Source organism: Myxocyprinus asiaticus, chromosome 29, assembly GCF_019703515.2.
Source record: "Myxocyprinus asiaticus isolate MX2 ecotype Aquarium Trade chromosome 29, UBuf_Myxa_2, whole genome shotgun sequence".
NCBI classification, from domain to species: domain Eukaryota; kingdom Metazoa; phylum Chordata; class Actinopteri; order Cypriniformes; family Catostomidae; genus Myxocyprinus; species Myxocyprinus asiaticus.
In genome coordinates, this window is record NC_059372.1 from 12,850,107 (window position 1) to 12,864,925 (window position 14,819).

Here is a 14,819-nt window from a genome sequence, read left to right on the forward strand (position 1 = left end):
ACTAGAACATATCATGATTTATAATTTGATTAATTGTCCATTTAAATGTAAAAGGAGTAACAGAGCATGTGCTCAACTAAGCATGTGAGCATTTAAAAGCATCTGTCAGTCAGACAGCACGCAGGTATAGAATTGATTCGGTGCTCTGTACTACCAGTACTGCAGAAACACTGGTATCATGACATCTTTTTTTTTTTTTTTTTTTTTTTTTTTGTCTTGACCTCGTCCCGAACTACTGGTACTTTTGACAACACTAGAAAGAAAGTTCTTAAAAGTTCTTGTTTTGAAAAATTAACTTGATGAAGTTATTAATGTGCTTCAGAGCCTTTGACGTTACTGATTCATGGTTCGTGGCCTAGAGGTTTAAGGGGCCAGTATGGAGGCAATTTTCCTAGAAATATGCTAAAAAAAACAGTGTTGGTGGAAAATGTCTTTAGGCCTCTTCTATTCCGCACTTCCATGCACACACACACACACACACACACACACACTCTCTCTCTCTCTCTCTCTCTCTATAAGAGAACTTATGGAATTCCAAATACATTAGCACATATAGTGCTCTTCATGGACACTCTAAGAACAACCCAAACCCAAGGTCGTTCGATCCAGTTTGGATCTACAACAGATACTATAATTATTCCAATCTATACCAAGAACTGTGCTCTTAGCAGGTAGCTTGCACTCAACTCGACTGCATATCACTTGAAACCAGAGGATAAAAGTTCTTCTTCCTTGTATCAACCTGCAAATGTTTAATGACGTTCTTCCTTCTCCCACACCTCATCCCAAGCTCTATATCCTTTGTTTACTCAATCGATCGAGTCAGGACTACCCGCTTCCCTCTGCGTCCCAACACTCAGTGGTGTTTTATTAACCTGTCTCTCTATTGTCTTAAGCAGAGAGACAAAGGATCGAATTGATCAATCTAGCACCCTAAGTCTAAGTCTAAAGCACACACAATCAACACAATAACTCCCCCCCCCATACATAATCATACTCCATAAACCATCTGCCCGCCTTAGATCCCACCTGCCAGCTGTTGTTTTGCATGTACCTGGCATGCAACTGACCGTCATCAACCAGTGTTGGGAAATGTTACTGTTAAAAGAAATGTGCTACGTTATTGCGTTACTCCTAAAGAAAGTATCAAAACTATAGCACTTTGTTAACACTGCATAATAATGTGGAGTATGTAAACAACTGTTAATATATAAGATATCATGAACTAATATATATATATACATATTGTGTTACTCCTAATAAGTAACACATTATGTTAGCCTGTTAATAGTTTACAATTAGGTTGTATACATTAAAATGTGTAATGCATTAGGCATCATTAACTATAAATAAACATTGCATTACTGCTAATAAAAGTAACAAACATCATTGCTTTGATATAAGTTTACAATAAGGTTGTATATGTTAGTATTAGTTAATACATTAGGTATCAGACTATAAACAAACATTAGTCTGAATAAAAGTAACTAATTACATTACTTTCGTAACACTTACAATAGGGTTGTATAATATACAATGTATACATTACCCTAAGTAATGGATCAGCTATTATGCACCATACATGAACAATTCTTTTACACAGCATTTATTCATCTTGGTTAGTGTTAGTTTATAAATATACTATTGTTCATTGTTTGGTTTATGTTACTTTATAAAGCATTAATTAAAGCCGAATATTTACAGCATTAACCAAAATGAATAAAAGATAACTATTGTGTTAACTAATGTTAACATACAACCTTATTGTAAATTGTTACCTGTAATGTTTTTGAAAAGTAATGCGTTTTTCAGGTTTTCAATTTGCCAGTAAATAAATTAAATAAACAGAAAAGTAATGTGTTACTTATTTAAAAAGTAAGCCCAGTATTAAAATGCAAATTCACAAAGTAAAATATTTCTTTAGTTCACTCAGATTATGTTCTGTAATGCATTACCCCAACACTGCAGACGCAGGGCTAAAAATTACATTTTGCAAAAACTGTGGTGTTATGGCAAAGCAAACCATTTAAAACCCTTGAATAAAAAAAAAAATGTTAGTCAGCACTGTAATTAATCACTCAGATGAAGAAGGTTTCTGTGGCGTGAATGAAAAGAACAGCAGGACTTCATATCCAACCTGCCGTCTGGCACGATAGCCAACCCGCTTTAACAAGGAAGTGCTTGGAATGTTCCGGGACCAATTCAATTCAACACTGTTGATGAACAGTCATTTAATCTCTATGGAGTGACTTACTAAATGACTAAAACAATAGTGACTCTTGATCTGTGCCAAAGCCTGTCATTCTAAACATGCTTGTACTTCTAATAATGAAACTCTCACACAGGGCTACACAGTACTCATGCTAAAATCTGATAATTACTGGCATTTAATGGTGTAATTGCAGTGTGGATCTTCACACGGCTGTAATTGCTGTTCTCATTAGGAGTGACAGGCTGTCGGAATACCCAGCAGCACAGAACCAAACGTGGTTCCGTCACAGACATAAACCGTAGACGACCACGAGAAAGGACGGAACTTTGAAAAACCACCACTTTCAGAAGTTCAACTGAGACACAAATGAACTACTGATATCAAGAATTGTTAAAAGAACAAGGTAAAGTAGGTAACAAGGTTGGATAAGAATGAGAATAGCCAGGATTTACAAAACTCAAAGTAGGCGAAAAACAACACCTGTAATGCTCCATATAGAAAGCATCCGTCTTGTTATATTAGAAGAGAAGTAGCGCTTATGCACTGACTGTTTTTCGCTCTCTTGTTGACGGTTAAAGTTAATATCACTCTGTCTGATGCGTCCTGCTAGTGGAGACAGAGGAATAGCTTCTCGCCAGCAATGGCGCAAACGTTGTTGATTTGAAACGGCTGCGACAGCAAACAGTCGATAAAGTCTTTAGCGAGACAGCTCTCGGCCCAGTCTTAGTCATGCAATTAGCTTCCCTTCAGATACACTGGGAGCTTCAACACAAGAGAAAAATGGAGAAAGAGCAAATGCCCGTCAATAAAGAATGGCGAGAAGTGTCATGGCGCAGTCAAACACACAAGCTTTCACTCTCAGTCACTAATGACGGCCTTTGCAAAGCAGTTTGTTGCAAAGATAACAAGTATAATGTCTTTCATTAGGCCCAAACACTCCACCAGTCTCTTCCCAGTGCCTGATGGGAGTTTTGACAGCCAGACAAGATGTTGATTGGCCACATTGCTGTCAGAAAATGGCCAGCCATTTGGACTTGTTTTTTTCCACCAAAAATGGCCCTTAAAGGGATAGTTCAACATTTCTCAAGCTCTTCCAAGACTACATTATCTGAGCTATCCTATCAACATTAAAGTTATTGATCTACAACTTCACTTTATGTCAACGATTGCCTAATTTGAGTCTATATTTCTTTCTCCTAAAGAATTGTAAGAGAAACATTACAATGTTAATACTTACATAAAACATAATTAAGAACTCCATAAAATTCTCCTGAGCTATAACAGAGCGACTTCTGGCAAAGAAATCCAATGTGGTTCCTTTAAAAAAAAAAAACAAGTGTTTAAACTCACCATGGTCTTCTGACACTGTATACTTGTGCTGTTGAAGCGCAATGCTGTGACACTGTACTCTTTCCCCTGGATATAGAAGATGCACTCATAGTTTCTCTGGCCAGACTGGGGCTGTGGAAGGTTTCGGGCCAACAGGGTGATGGGCTTCATGACGCCAACAGGGATGTAGATCTGGGTGGACGGCATGATCTGAGGACACTCCTGCAAAATGAAGAAAAAATATCATATTTAGCACATTAGGTTACTAGGGTGTTGTGGGTGGTTGCTAGGACGTTGCTATGTGGTTGCTAGAGTGTTCTGGCCGGTTATTAGGCAATTGCTAGATGGTTCCTAGGGCGTTCTGTGTGGTTTCTTGCTAGGATATAGGTAAGTGGTTGCTTACTGGCCCAAGTCAAAAGACCCAAGTCTCTATGATATTCTGGTCTCTTCAATGTAAGTCTCTGGTATTTGTTTGCACATTTTATCGTCTGCCAGGCTAAAATCAAAAGTTTGATCACTTCTCCTCAAAAAGCCATACTTGAGGTATAATTTATGTCCATAGTATAAAAGGTAGATCAGAGGTGTACAGGAAAACATAATGCCATGCCATTATAATTTTGAGAACTTCAAATAAGAGCACAAAGATGCAACTAAAAGAAGATCAAAAACACTTTTGATCTACTACTTGAGAAAATGTGGCTATACAGACATTGTAACCCTTTCAGTGGTGTTGCTGAAATGAGGAGTGAATGAAACCAAGGGTATGAAGGATGCAAGAAAGACTTCAAGGCCATTGTCGCCGTTGTCATGCCAACAGATTGGGAAACCAGGGCACAGAACAAGATGCAATTAAGCTTTTTGAGGGCATGTGCCATTTTAAAGACTTGGCATCTACACCCGAGTTATGATGCCAAATGTGCACTTTAGCAAAGCACCAACATAACTATGGGCTTGAGACCTATTGTCAAAAACAACCCTCAGGTTTCAATACTCCAAATCCAGTGTTTTAGAATAAATAATTTTATACAAAGAGATTAAAAATGGGTATTTTGATGCTTTAAAAGCTACACTGCCTGGCCAAAGTTTCAGTTTGGATTTAAATAAGCAGATACTTCAGAGCCTATGATTGGATCACTATTACAATGATTAATATTTTTCAGCTGGCAACAATTCTTTTAACCCTAACTGATGCAGTGTGTAGCTTCTCATTTCTTAAACAACCATATTGGAAGATGTATCCCATGGTCGTGGAAAAGATGTTACTGTGTTTCAGAAGGGGCAAATTATTGGCCTGCATCAAGCAAAGAAAACAACTAAGGAGATTGCTGAAATCACTGGAATTGGGTTAAGAACAGTCCAACGCATTATTAAAACCTGGAATGACAGTGGTGAACTATCAACTTCGCGGAGAAATGTGGTCGGAAAAAAATCTTGAATGATCGTGATCGAATATCATTAAAACGCTTGGTGAAGTCACATTGTAAAAAACTGACAGTAGAACTCACGGCTATGTTTAATAGCCGTGACGGACAGACAGCAGCTTGTGAGACAGGGGAAACTCACTTCCAGCACCTGTACAATCAGCACTGGTGCCCCCCAGGGATGTGTGCTCTCCCCACTACTCTTCTCCCTCTATACCAATGACTGCATCGCCAAGGACCCCTCTGTCAAGCTCCTGAAGTTTACAGACGACACCACTGTCATCGGCCTCATCCGAGATGACAATGAGTCTGCATACAGAGGGAAGGTTGAACAGCTGGCTCTCTGGTGCAGTCAAAACAACCTTGAGCTAAACACGCTCAAAACGGTGGAGATGATTGTGGACTTTAGGAGGAACACCCCAACACTGACCCCCCTCACCATTCTAAACAGCACTGTGGCAGCAGTGGAATCATTCAGGTTCCTGGGCACTACCATCTCACAGGACCTGAAGTGGGAGACCCACATTGACTCTATTGTGAAAAAGGCCCAGCAGAGGTTGTACTTCCTTTTCCAGCTGAAGAAGTTCAACCTGCCACAGGCGCTGCTGATGCAGTTCTACTCAGCGGTCATTGAGTCTGTCCTCTGCACTTCAATAACTGTCTGGTTTGGTTCAGCTATGAAATCAGACATCAGAAGACTACAAAGGACAATTTGGACTGCTGAGAGGATTATTGGTTGCCCCCTGCCCCCTCTTCAAGAACTATACACTTCCAGAGTGAGGAAAAAGGCTGGAAAAATCACTCTGGACCCCACTCACTCTGCCCATTATCTTTTTGAACGTTGCCTTCTGGCCGACGCTTCAGAGCTCTGAGCACCAGAACTGTCAAGCACAGGAACAGTTTTTTCCCTCAAGCTATCCATCTCATGAACAGTTAAATTGCCCCATTGAGCAATAACTAGCAATAAAAAAACAAAAAAAACATTTGCACTGTACATAACAGATTTGTATTTTGCACTGTACATAACAGATAACAGATTTGTATTAGATTTGAACTACGTATGTATACGTGTGTATGTATGTATGTGTGTCTCTGTGTGTATGTACGTATGTGTATAATTATTTTTTTTATTTTTTATTATTATCTATGTCTTGCTGCTGTTTTTGTATTGTTTTTGTATTGTTGTACACTGGAAGCTCCTGTCACCAAGACAAATTCCTTGTATGTGTAAGCATACTTGGCAATAAAGCTGATTCTGATTCTGATTCTGAATAGAGAAAGTAAGAGCATTTCCACACGCACAATGCAACAAGGTTTTGGACTAAACAGATGTGTGGCCACAAGCAAGCCACTTGTTAGTGAGGCTAATCGGGAAAAAAAAACAACAACTTCAGTTTGCTAGGGAGCACAAAGATTGGACTGTGGAGCAATGGAAAAAAGTAATGTGGTCTGATGAGTCCAGATATACCCTATTCCAAAGCAATGGGCACGTCAGGGTAAGAAGGGAAGCACATGAAGCGATGCACCCGTCATGCATAGTGCCCACTGTACAAGCATCTGGAGGCAGTGTTATGATCTGGGGTTGCTTCAATTGGTCAGGTCTACGCTCAGCAACGTTATGTGGCAATAAAATGAAGTCAGCTGACTACCTGAATGTCCAGGTTATCCCATCAATGATTTTTTTTTCACTGACGGCATGGGCATATTCCAGGACAACAATGTTAAGATTCATTGGGCTCAAATTGTGAAAGAGTGGTTCAGGGAGCATGAGGAGACATTTTCACACATGAATTGGCCACCACAGAGTCCTGACCTTAACCTCATTGAAAGTCTTTAGGATGTGCTGGAGAAGACTTTATGAAGTGGTTTGACTCTCCCATCATCAATACAAGATCTCGGCCAAAAATGTATGCAACTCTGGATGGAAATAAATGTTGTGACGTTGCATAAGGTTGTTGAAACAATGCCATGAAAAATGCACGCCGTAATCAAAGCTAAAGGCGGTCCAATCAAATATTAAGGGTGGTTTCACATATAGTACATTTTAAGTGAACCAGAAAGAGAACCAGCTGCAAATGACCTCAGTGCTTTTGGTGTTCACAATGTAAGTGGACTTAAAAGAGGACCCAGTTTCTTTTTTTGGTCCTCTTCACATTAATGTGGTCTCAGACCCCTTGTTGTTCACACCACAGCTCCTTAAGAACTCAGACCCCATTGTAGCTAGGGCTGTCATGATTATGATATTTGGCTGATAATAATTTTTCGACTGCGATTATTATGATAAGCAATTGTCATACAAATTGTCATACTTCTTAAGGTGTACGAATGCTTATGACAGATAGCCCTACACCTTAAATAATAATTTATTTATATTTAATTTGAAATCATATAATAAAATGGGGCTATATGATTACTTTTAAGGCTTTAAAAAAATTGCATTTTTCCATTAAAAATGATTGCACAGGGATAGAATTACATCAAAATTAATATTTTATATGTTACATCATTTATGAAACCCAGACAACACTGCCAATTATATTACATTATGCAATAGTAATAATGTATACTGTATTTCTGTCCTAAATTCTTCACTCTCTCACGTTATGTTAAGGCTCTCCGATAAAACCTACAAGCCCTTATTTTGCATGAAGGAAAACATTTGAAATTCTATGTGCATTTTAAAATATGTTTCTTCATCTATCATCTTTAAAGTAATGGAGCAAGCAAGCATCTCCTTCTGTGCGTCATTTGCCATTGCTCATATAAAATTAAAGTAAAACTATAAAAATCCTCACTTGTATTGTCATGGGAGTTTGGCGCGAACCTCCGTAGACGGTACACCCATCAGAGCACTTTAAAGTGGTTCATCTTATTGTGCTGCTCTGCTCTGAATGCGGCCGGTCCGTTCATTTTAGGTGCTCAAATAATACAAGAACGGAATATGAGACACAAAAACACGTCATGGTAATCATAGTATATCTATATTTGCTTAAAATTTCCATATGTGGACAGTAAATTGTGACTGGAATATGAAGTATGCAATGCAGCTATGTATGGCAAGCCATGAGGTACTTATGTAATAAAATGTAAAGCGGACTGGTACCTCTTTGCTTTCACATTGCACAAATCAATCGAACCACAAAAGGACCCGCAAATGAACCGTACTCAGACCACTTCCTGAGATGGTCTGAGTATGGTTAGCTTTTGGGTCCTTTTGGGTGGTCTGAGACCACTTTGGTTGTTCACATATACACGTTATACTGCTCTGAGAGCGCTTGGAGTGCTCAAACGGACTAGGTGTGAAAACACCCTTAGAGTATGCAACTTTTGTTTTGGCCAGACAGTGTATACAAGAAATGGCATGGTGAGGATACAACTGGAGCATCAAATCACTCACATTTCATAAGGACATTTGAAATGCAGTCAAAACATTGGAGCACTACAGTACATGATAGATGGCATGCTACTAGATCAAAGCATCAACGTTTTTTGAGACTTTGATGCTTTGATTCATATATCTCTTTTTTTTTTTTTTTTTTTTTTTTTTTGTAAGAGATATATGAAAAAACACAGGGCAGATCTTACCACAACCCATCCCATAAGAGCCAGATAAGGCATCTAAACTCGTTACCCTCGTTTCCAATTTATCGTGCCTCTGGTTATAATTGAACGGGAGGAGTACGGAACACCAGCAGCGTTATTAAAATCTACAAGAGATATGAGCTAGCATCACCACGGCGAGGGCTCTGTAAACAAACCTGATGGGTAAGCCACATGCAGCTCTGTGACTCTGCAGAGTTCCATTGGGCTGCCGGTTTAATTGCCTCGGGCGGCAGTCGCCTTATTAATACTGTGCTGCACTCTCTTGATTCGGTTGTGACTGAATAAATAGACTGTGATGCAGTCCTCCCCTCCTCCCCCCCTCCCCCCCTCAATGGAGCGAGCCAGTGTTAGTGTTCAATTACTGTGTGGTACACAAAGGTGAGGGTTTCACTGCTAATGAAAAGCTGCAATTTGTTCAGAGTCAATAAAGGCATGTATGCCGAGCACAGAGAAGCCTTATCAGTTTCCCAAGAACGTAATATGCAAACCTGAAACATCAGGTTCATTGCTCAGAGCAAAAGGTTTAAAAGGAAACTTGTTTACGTGGCTTGTAACATCCAGTTATGATCTGGTTGCTATGATGTCTGCATGCTAAATACTTAAATGTTTTTAAAGGTTTCAAAAATTACTGCAGCAGTACCACGGATTAGTGATGGTATCAGATGTTAAAATGATGGTACTTAACATTCAGCCAACCATGGTAGTACCATTGCACAATTTTGTATTTTTCTTTAGTGAAGTAACGGTTGTGGATAAATATTACATACTGTTAGATTATGCATCGTTTAGTATTATATTAGTCACTTATTAGACAAAATGGGTATTGTTAATGTAGAGGATAACAATTTGAGGTCCTTCATCATCATTAGTTCTGCTTTATACTCTTTATACTTTGCTTGTTTTTAAGTTTGTCAGTTTGTTTTTTAACTAAACTGCCATGAAATCTAATTACCCTGATAAGTTTGGCTTGATTTGGAAAATAATCCACAAATGTAGCTAAATGTAATTTAACAACATCTATTCAGCTTGAAACTGTGCAAGGCCAAGGGCAAAATGATAAGAGAGCCTGAGAGCCAATCAAAGAGTAGAGAGGTGGTATCAGTCATGCTAAGCCAACTGACTGGTGCTAAGAGATTCTTTGCTTGTGGCTTTGCCATTTCGGCAATCAAAACACACAAATGGCAAACAGATAGCCGGAAAAAACATATTTAATGAAATGCTCCAACCATCTGATAAAAATTGCCTTATAGAAGGGAAACGTGTCCACCGCCACTCAGGAAAAATTAAAACACTGTGTGTGTACATTTGTGCTTGTAAGGCTATAATGGAGAAAAGAAGAGAAAATCAAAAGAAAAGAAAATAAAAAGTGCAAGGCAAGGCAAGGAAACAAAAGGGAGAAGCAAGAGGAAAAGGAAAAAGAAAGGAATGAAAAGGAAAGGAAAGGAAGAGGAAAATGAAAAAGGAAAGGACAAAAATGAAAAAATGAAAGGAAAAGAAAAAGAAAAAAGGAAAATGGAAGAAAGGAATTAAAAGGAAGTTGAAAATTAAAGAAGGCAAGGAAATGGAAAAGAAACAGAAAAGACAAGGAAACAGAAAAGAAACAGAAAAGGAAAGGAATGAAAGGGAAATAAAAAGGAGGATAATAAAAAATGAAAAGAAAGGAAAGAAAAACAGAAAGGAAAGGAAAAGAGAGGAAAAGGAAAAAGAAAGGAATGAAAGGAAAGGAAAGGAAAAGAAAGAGGAAACAGAAAAAGTGAAGGAAGAAGCAGAACGAAAAGGAAAAAGGGAAAAGGAAGAGGAAGAGGAAAATGGAAAAAAAGGAATGAAAAGGAAGAAGAACAGTAAAAAGGCAAGGACACAGAAAGGAAACGAAAAAGGATACTGAAAAGAAAAGGCTTTGGGAAATGAAAAAATGTAAAAAAGAAAAGGAAAAGAGAGGAAAAGGGAAAAGAAAGGAATGAAAAGAAAGGAAAAGGAATAGGAAATTGGAAAAGGAAAGGAAAGAAAAGAAAAAAGAAAGGCAGAAGAAAGATGGAAAGGAAAAAGGAAAAGGAAGAGGAAAATGGAAAAAAGGAATGAAAAGGAAGAGGAAAAGTAAAAAAGGCAAGGAAAGGAAAAGAACAGGATGAAAAGGAAATTAAAAGGAATAGGAAAATGAAAAAGGAAAGGAAATGAAATGAAATGAAAGGTAAGAAATAGAAAAGGGAAAGGATAAGATAGAAAGAGTGTGTGTGTGTGTGAGAGAGAGAGAGAGAGAGAGAGAGAGAGAGAGAGAAAGAGAGAGAGAGAGAGAGAGAGAGAGAGAGAGAGAGAGAGAGAGAAAGAAAGAGTGACTCTTCAAAATCAGGCTGTAAGATAACAGAAGTGCTAAAGCAACAATGGAGAATGTGAGAGAGAAAACATGGGAAACTATTTTATTAAGCATCCTGACAGGTGTCAAAACAGAGTTAAAAGAGCAGATCAGATGGCACACTTGCTGAGCACAATGAAGTAATGGTGTACCGCTGGGATTCCTTTGAAGTGTTTCACGTTTTCTCCCTCATACTGCCTTTATTTGCTTTGAAACGACTATGTCTCCAGTGAGCCGAGAATCCAGGTTAGCATGCAGAGTGCGCCCCCACAGCCATGAATCACATGGTGAGAATAAGCTCAGAGCAAACTCACATGTTAACAAGTGAGAGGTACACCTATAAAACTGCTCTAAATCCATTTGATATCACAGTTCCCATCTCACTAATATCAAAGCTGTCTGACGCAGTTGCCGATGCAGTTATTAAGTTCACCCAAAAATGAAAATCATGTCATCATTTACTCACCCTTATGTTGTTCCAAACCTGTATGATTTTATTTCTTTCATGGCACACAAAAGAAGATGTTAGCAAGAAAGACACCCTTTGTGTAATTGAATTTTCCCCAAATAAACAAAAGTGAATTGTGACTGAGGTGACAGTTTTGCCTAAAATCACCTTTTGTGTTGTGTTCGGTGCGAGTTGTACAAGGATACACAGAGAGATGCAGCGTATAGTGTACGATACTTGGGAAGTGTTGAGGGAAAGGGGATGGCTGATTTTTGGCTCTGCTAGCTGGCAGCAGCGCTCTGCTATTCTGCTGTTTGTTTTGCTCAAATGCTGCCTCTAGCAATGCCACTGCAAGCAAAACATGATATCTGCTGCTCTTTTTTCCTCTCTCTCTTGCATTCCCTATTTCTCACTCTCCTTCCTTTTTTCTCTCAAAAAGGACCTGTGGGGCAATGCAGAGACTCATAGTGAAGCCCACACCGCAAACACAGCAAATGCAGCCCACTTATCTGGGTCATTCACATTCCCTCATTTCTGAAGAGGTTTTTGGTGACCACAACCAAAATCCTCTCCTCATCTCATTTGCAGTTCTATATACAGCATTTAAACTTGCCACATAGTGAACAGTCACATTACACATGAGAACCAATGCTGCTCATCATCATTGACATCAAATCTGACATTTCAAATCTTCATTTTTGGGTGAATTATTCCTTTAAGCTAGCTACATTAAGAATGAAGGTTTGAAGTTCTAGATTTCTAAGCTCAAGAACTATACATTCAGATTTAGCCTCAAAGATTCATTTCCAGGATATACTTCCCTGATGAATGGATGGTCATCTAACCAACAACAGCCAAAATAGGCTTTTCAGACACCCTGTGAGAAGCCTTAAGATTGCTGATGCAGTCCAGTAAACCAAGGTGGTAGTTCTGGGCCGGCAGGAGTCTGTCAGTTGCCTTTGTTTCACTTTACAGTGGAAGGGAACAGAAGAGAACAAAACTAAAAGCCTGATATAATGACTACATTTCCTTAGAGATACACACTCACTGAGCACTTTATTAGGAACATCTGTACACCTACTTATTCATGCGATTATCTAATCAGCCAATCGTGTGGAAGCAGTGCAATGCATAAAATCATGCACGTAGGGTCAGGAGCTTCAGTTAATGTTCACATCAACCATCAGAATAGGGAAAATATGTGATCTCAGTAATTTCGACCGTGATATGATTGTTGATGCCAGTCGGGCTGGTTTGAGTATTTCTGTAACTGCAGATCTCCTGGCATTTTCATGCACAACAGTCTCTAGAGTTTACTCAGAATGGTGCCAAAAACAAAAAAACATCCAGTGAGCAGCAGTTCTGCGGACAGAAATGCCTTGTTGATGAGAGAGGTCAATGAAGAATGGCCAGACTGGTTTGAGCTGACAGAAAGGCTACGGTAACTTAGATAACCACTCTGTACAATTGTACTGAGCAGAATAGCATCTCAGAATCCACAATACGTCGAACCTTGAGGTGAATGGGTTCCTAATAAAGTGCTAAGTGAGTGTATATGATCTCATTTAAGACTTGCTGCACCTAAAAAAAAAAACAATATCTACCTGCCCACCCCCCAGCTTCTTTTAAGCACACTAAGTTGAACTGTAGGCATATATGAAAAATGTAAATGCCCTGCCATTTTGATTAAGCCAACACTAGGCTGTTGTAACAGATTCAGTGGTTTCATGTTTTTGATTCTTCATTTTTCAGCCTTGCACCTATCATATACTCTTTTTTAATAGGATGACAGTACATCAACCACCAAGATAAGACACCGATTCTCAGAAATAAACCAAATCATATCCATTTTTAAGATGGTAAGAATAATTGCAAAGTTTTATTTGGCAATTAATGCATCATCACTATCGAATAAGCATCTTAAAAATTTGACGAGCCAGTTTTAAGTTCAAACCAATTAATATCAACAATTTGAGGGCAGAATCACCAACATTTTAAAATCCTGTTTTACCATATTGATGTTATAATTACTTATTCTGGCAAGTCTCGTAATGGTAACAGATGAGGAACAGAGCTGCCATCTAATTAGGCAGTCTGGAGCTTGTTGACTTGTATGGGCCAAACGGTGAGGGGGAAACAACGTGTGGATCTACCCACTCTAAGAGGAGCTTGATGTCGAATGAAAGGGACTTTGAAGTCTAAAAGGGCTTTAGAGTGTCCGCCCACATGTGCCTCAAAAATAGAGTAGCTCTCAAAACTTAGGAAGATGTGACATAATCCAAAGTAATATGTGTCAGCAAAATTATAGACCTATTATACTTAGTAATATAGATTCTAAAATAAATGTTAAAATATAATTGATGCCACCTTAAATACAGTGGGGTCCAGTAGTCAAAATTTCATTCATGGGGTCCAAAGTTATTAAGTAAAAAGAATAAGAAATGAAAAAGTTACTAATAAAAAAAAAAAAAATAAGATTGACAATGTTACTCCTTTGCACGAAAGGTACGGATTTCCTTGATTCGATTGAAGCAGATAAGATGCTGTTTGGAACATTCTCAAATCATGTTGGGATAACATGGATCATCGAGTCCATGCAAGCTTGGGTGCATACTGTTATTAAAGCAAAGGGGGGAAATTGTTAATGTGAATTTTATTTTGCATTAAATTAGAAAAAAGCTAAATAAAAACATTTTCACTAGTAGTCTTGGACTTTTGGACCTCAATGTATATCAGTGTATAGCTTTTGGATATGAAAATATATTCTCCTATTCAAACTTGATATGCAGACAAAACTATGCATAAGCCAAAAGTAGATTCACCCAAAAACTGAAAAGGGACTGTGGCGCTAACAAAACGTCCTGGTTACTTGCGTAACCTCCGTTCCTTGATGGAGGGAACGAGACGTTGTATCAATGTAGTGACACTAGGGGTCACTCTTGGGAGCCCGAGACACCTCTGGTCTTTGATAAAAGGCCAATAAAAATTGGCGAGTGGTATCTGCATGCCACTCCCCTGGACCTTAGTGTATAAAAGGAGCTGGTATGCGACCACTCATTCAGGTTTTATGCTGAGGAGCCGAGACAAGGTCCGGCCATTTCAGCGGGTAGTTCAGCGTTGTGGCAGGAGGGACACAACGTCTCGTTCCCTCCATCAGGGAACGGAGGTTACACAAGTAACCAGGACGTTCCCTATCTGTCACTCACTCGACGTTGTGTCGATGTAGTGACACTAGGGGTCCCTATACAAAACGCCACAACTGGCTGAACTGTGACACGTGAACTGGCGGTGTGTGACGGGCAGACCACTGTGTACCTCGTAGCCAGCACACCAGGTCGACACGTAACCTCCCCCAACATAGTTATGAGTGTCGAACGGCCCTTTGGGGACAAGTCGACTACCCAAAAGATAGAGACAGGGTAACCCAGCCGTGGTATCTATTCACCTTTTTTTTTT

The 14,819-nt window shown here is 39.1% G+C and overlaps 1 protein-coding gene across 1 annotated transcript in view; it reads right to left on the bottom strand.

The window, feature by feature from the left end:
- LOC127419896 (plexin-A1-like) overlaps positions 1-14,819 on the bottom strand; it is a 289,863-nt gene that overhangs the window by 79,247 nt on the left and 195,797 nt on the right. The window contains exon 10 of the mRNA XM_051661705.1: positions 3,563-3,763. Coding sequence (XP_051517665.1) covers positions 3,563-3,763 — 201 coding nt within the window. The remainder of the gene's footprint in view (positions 1-3,562; positions 3,764-14,819) is intronic.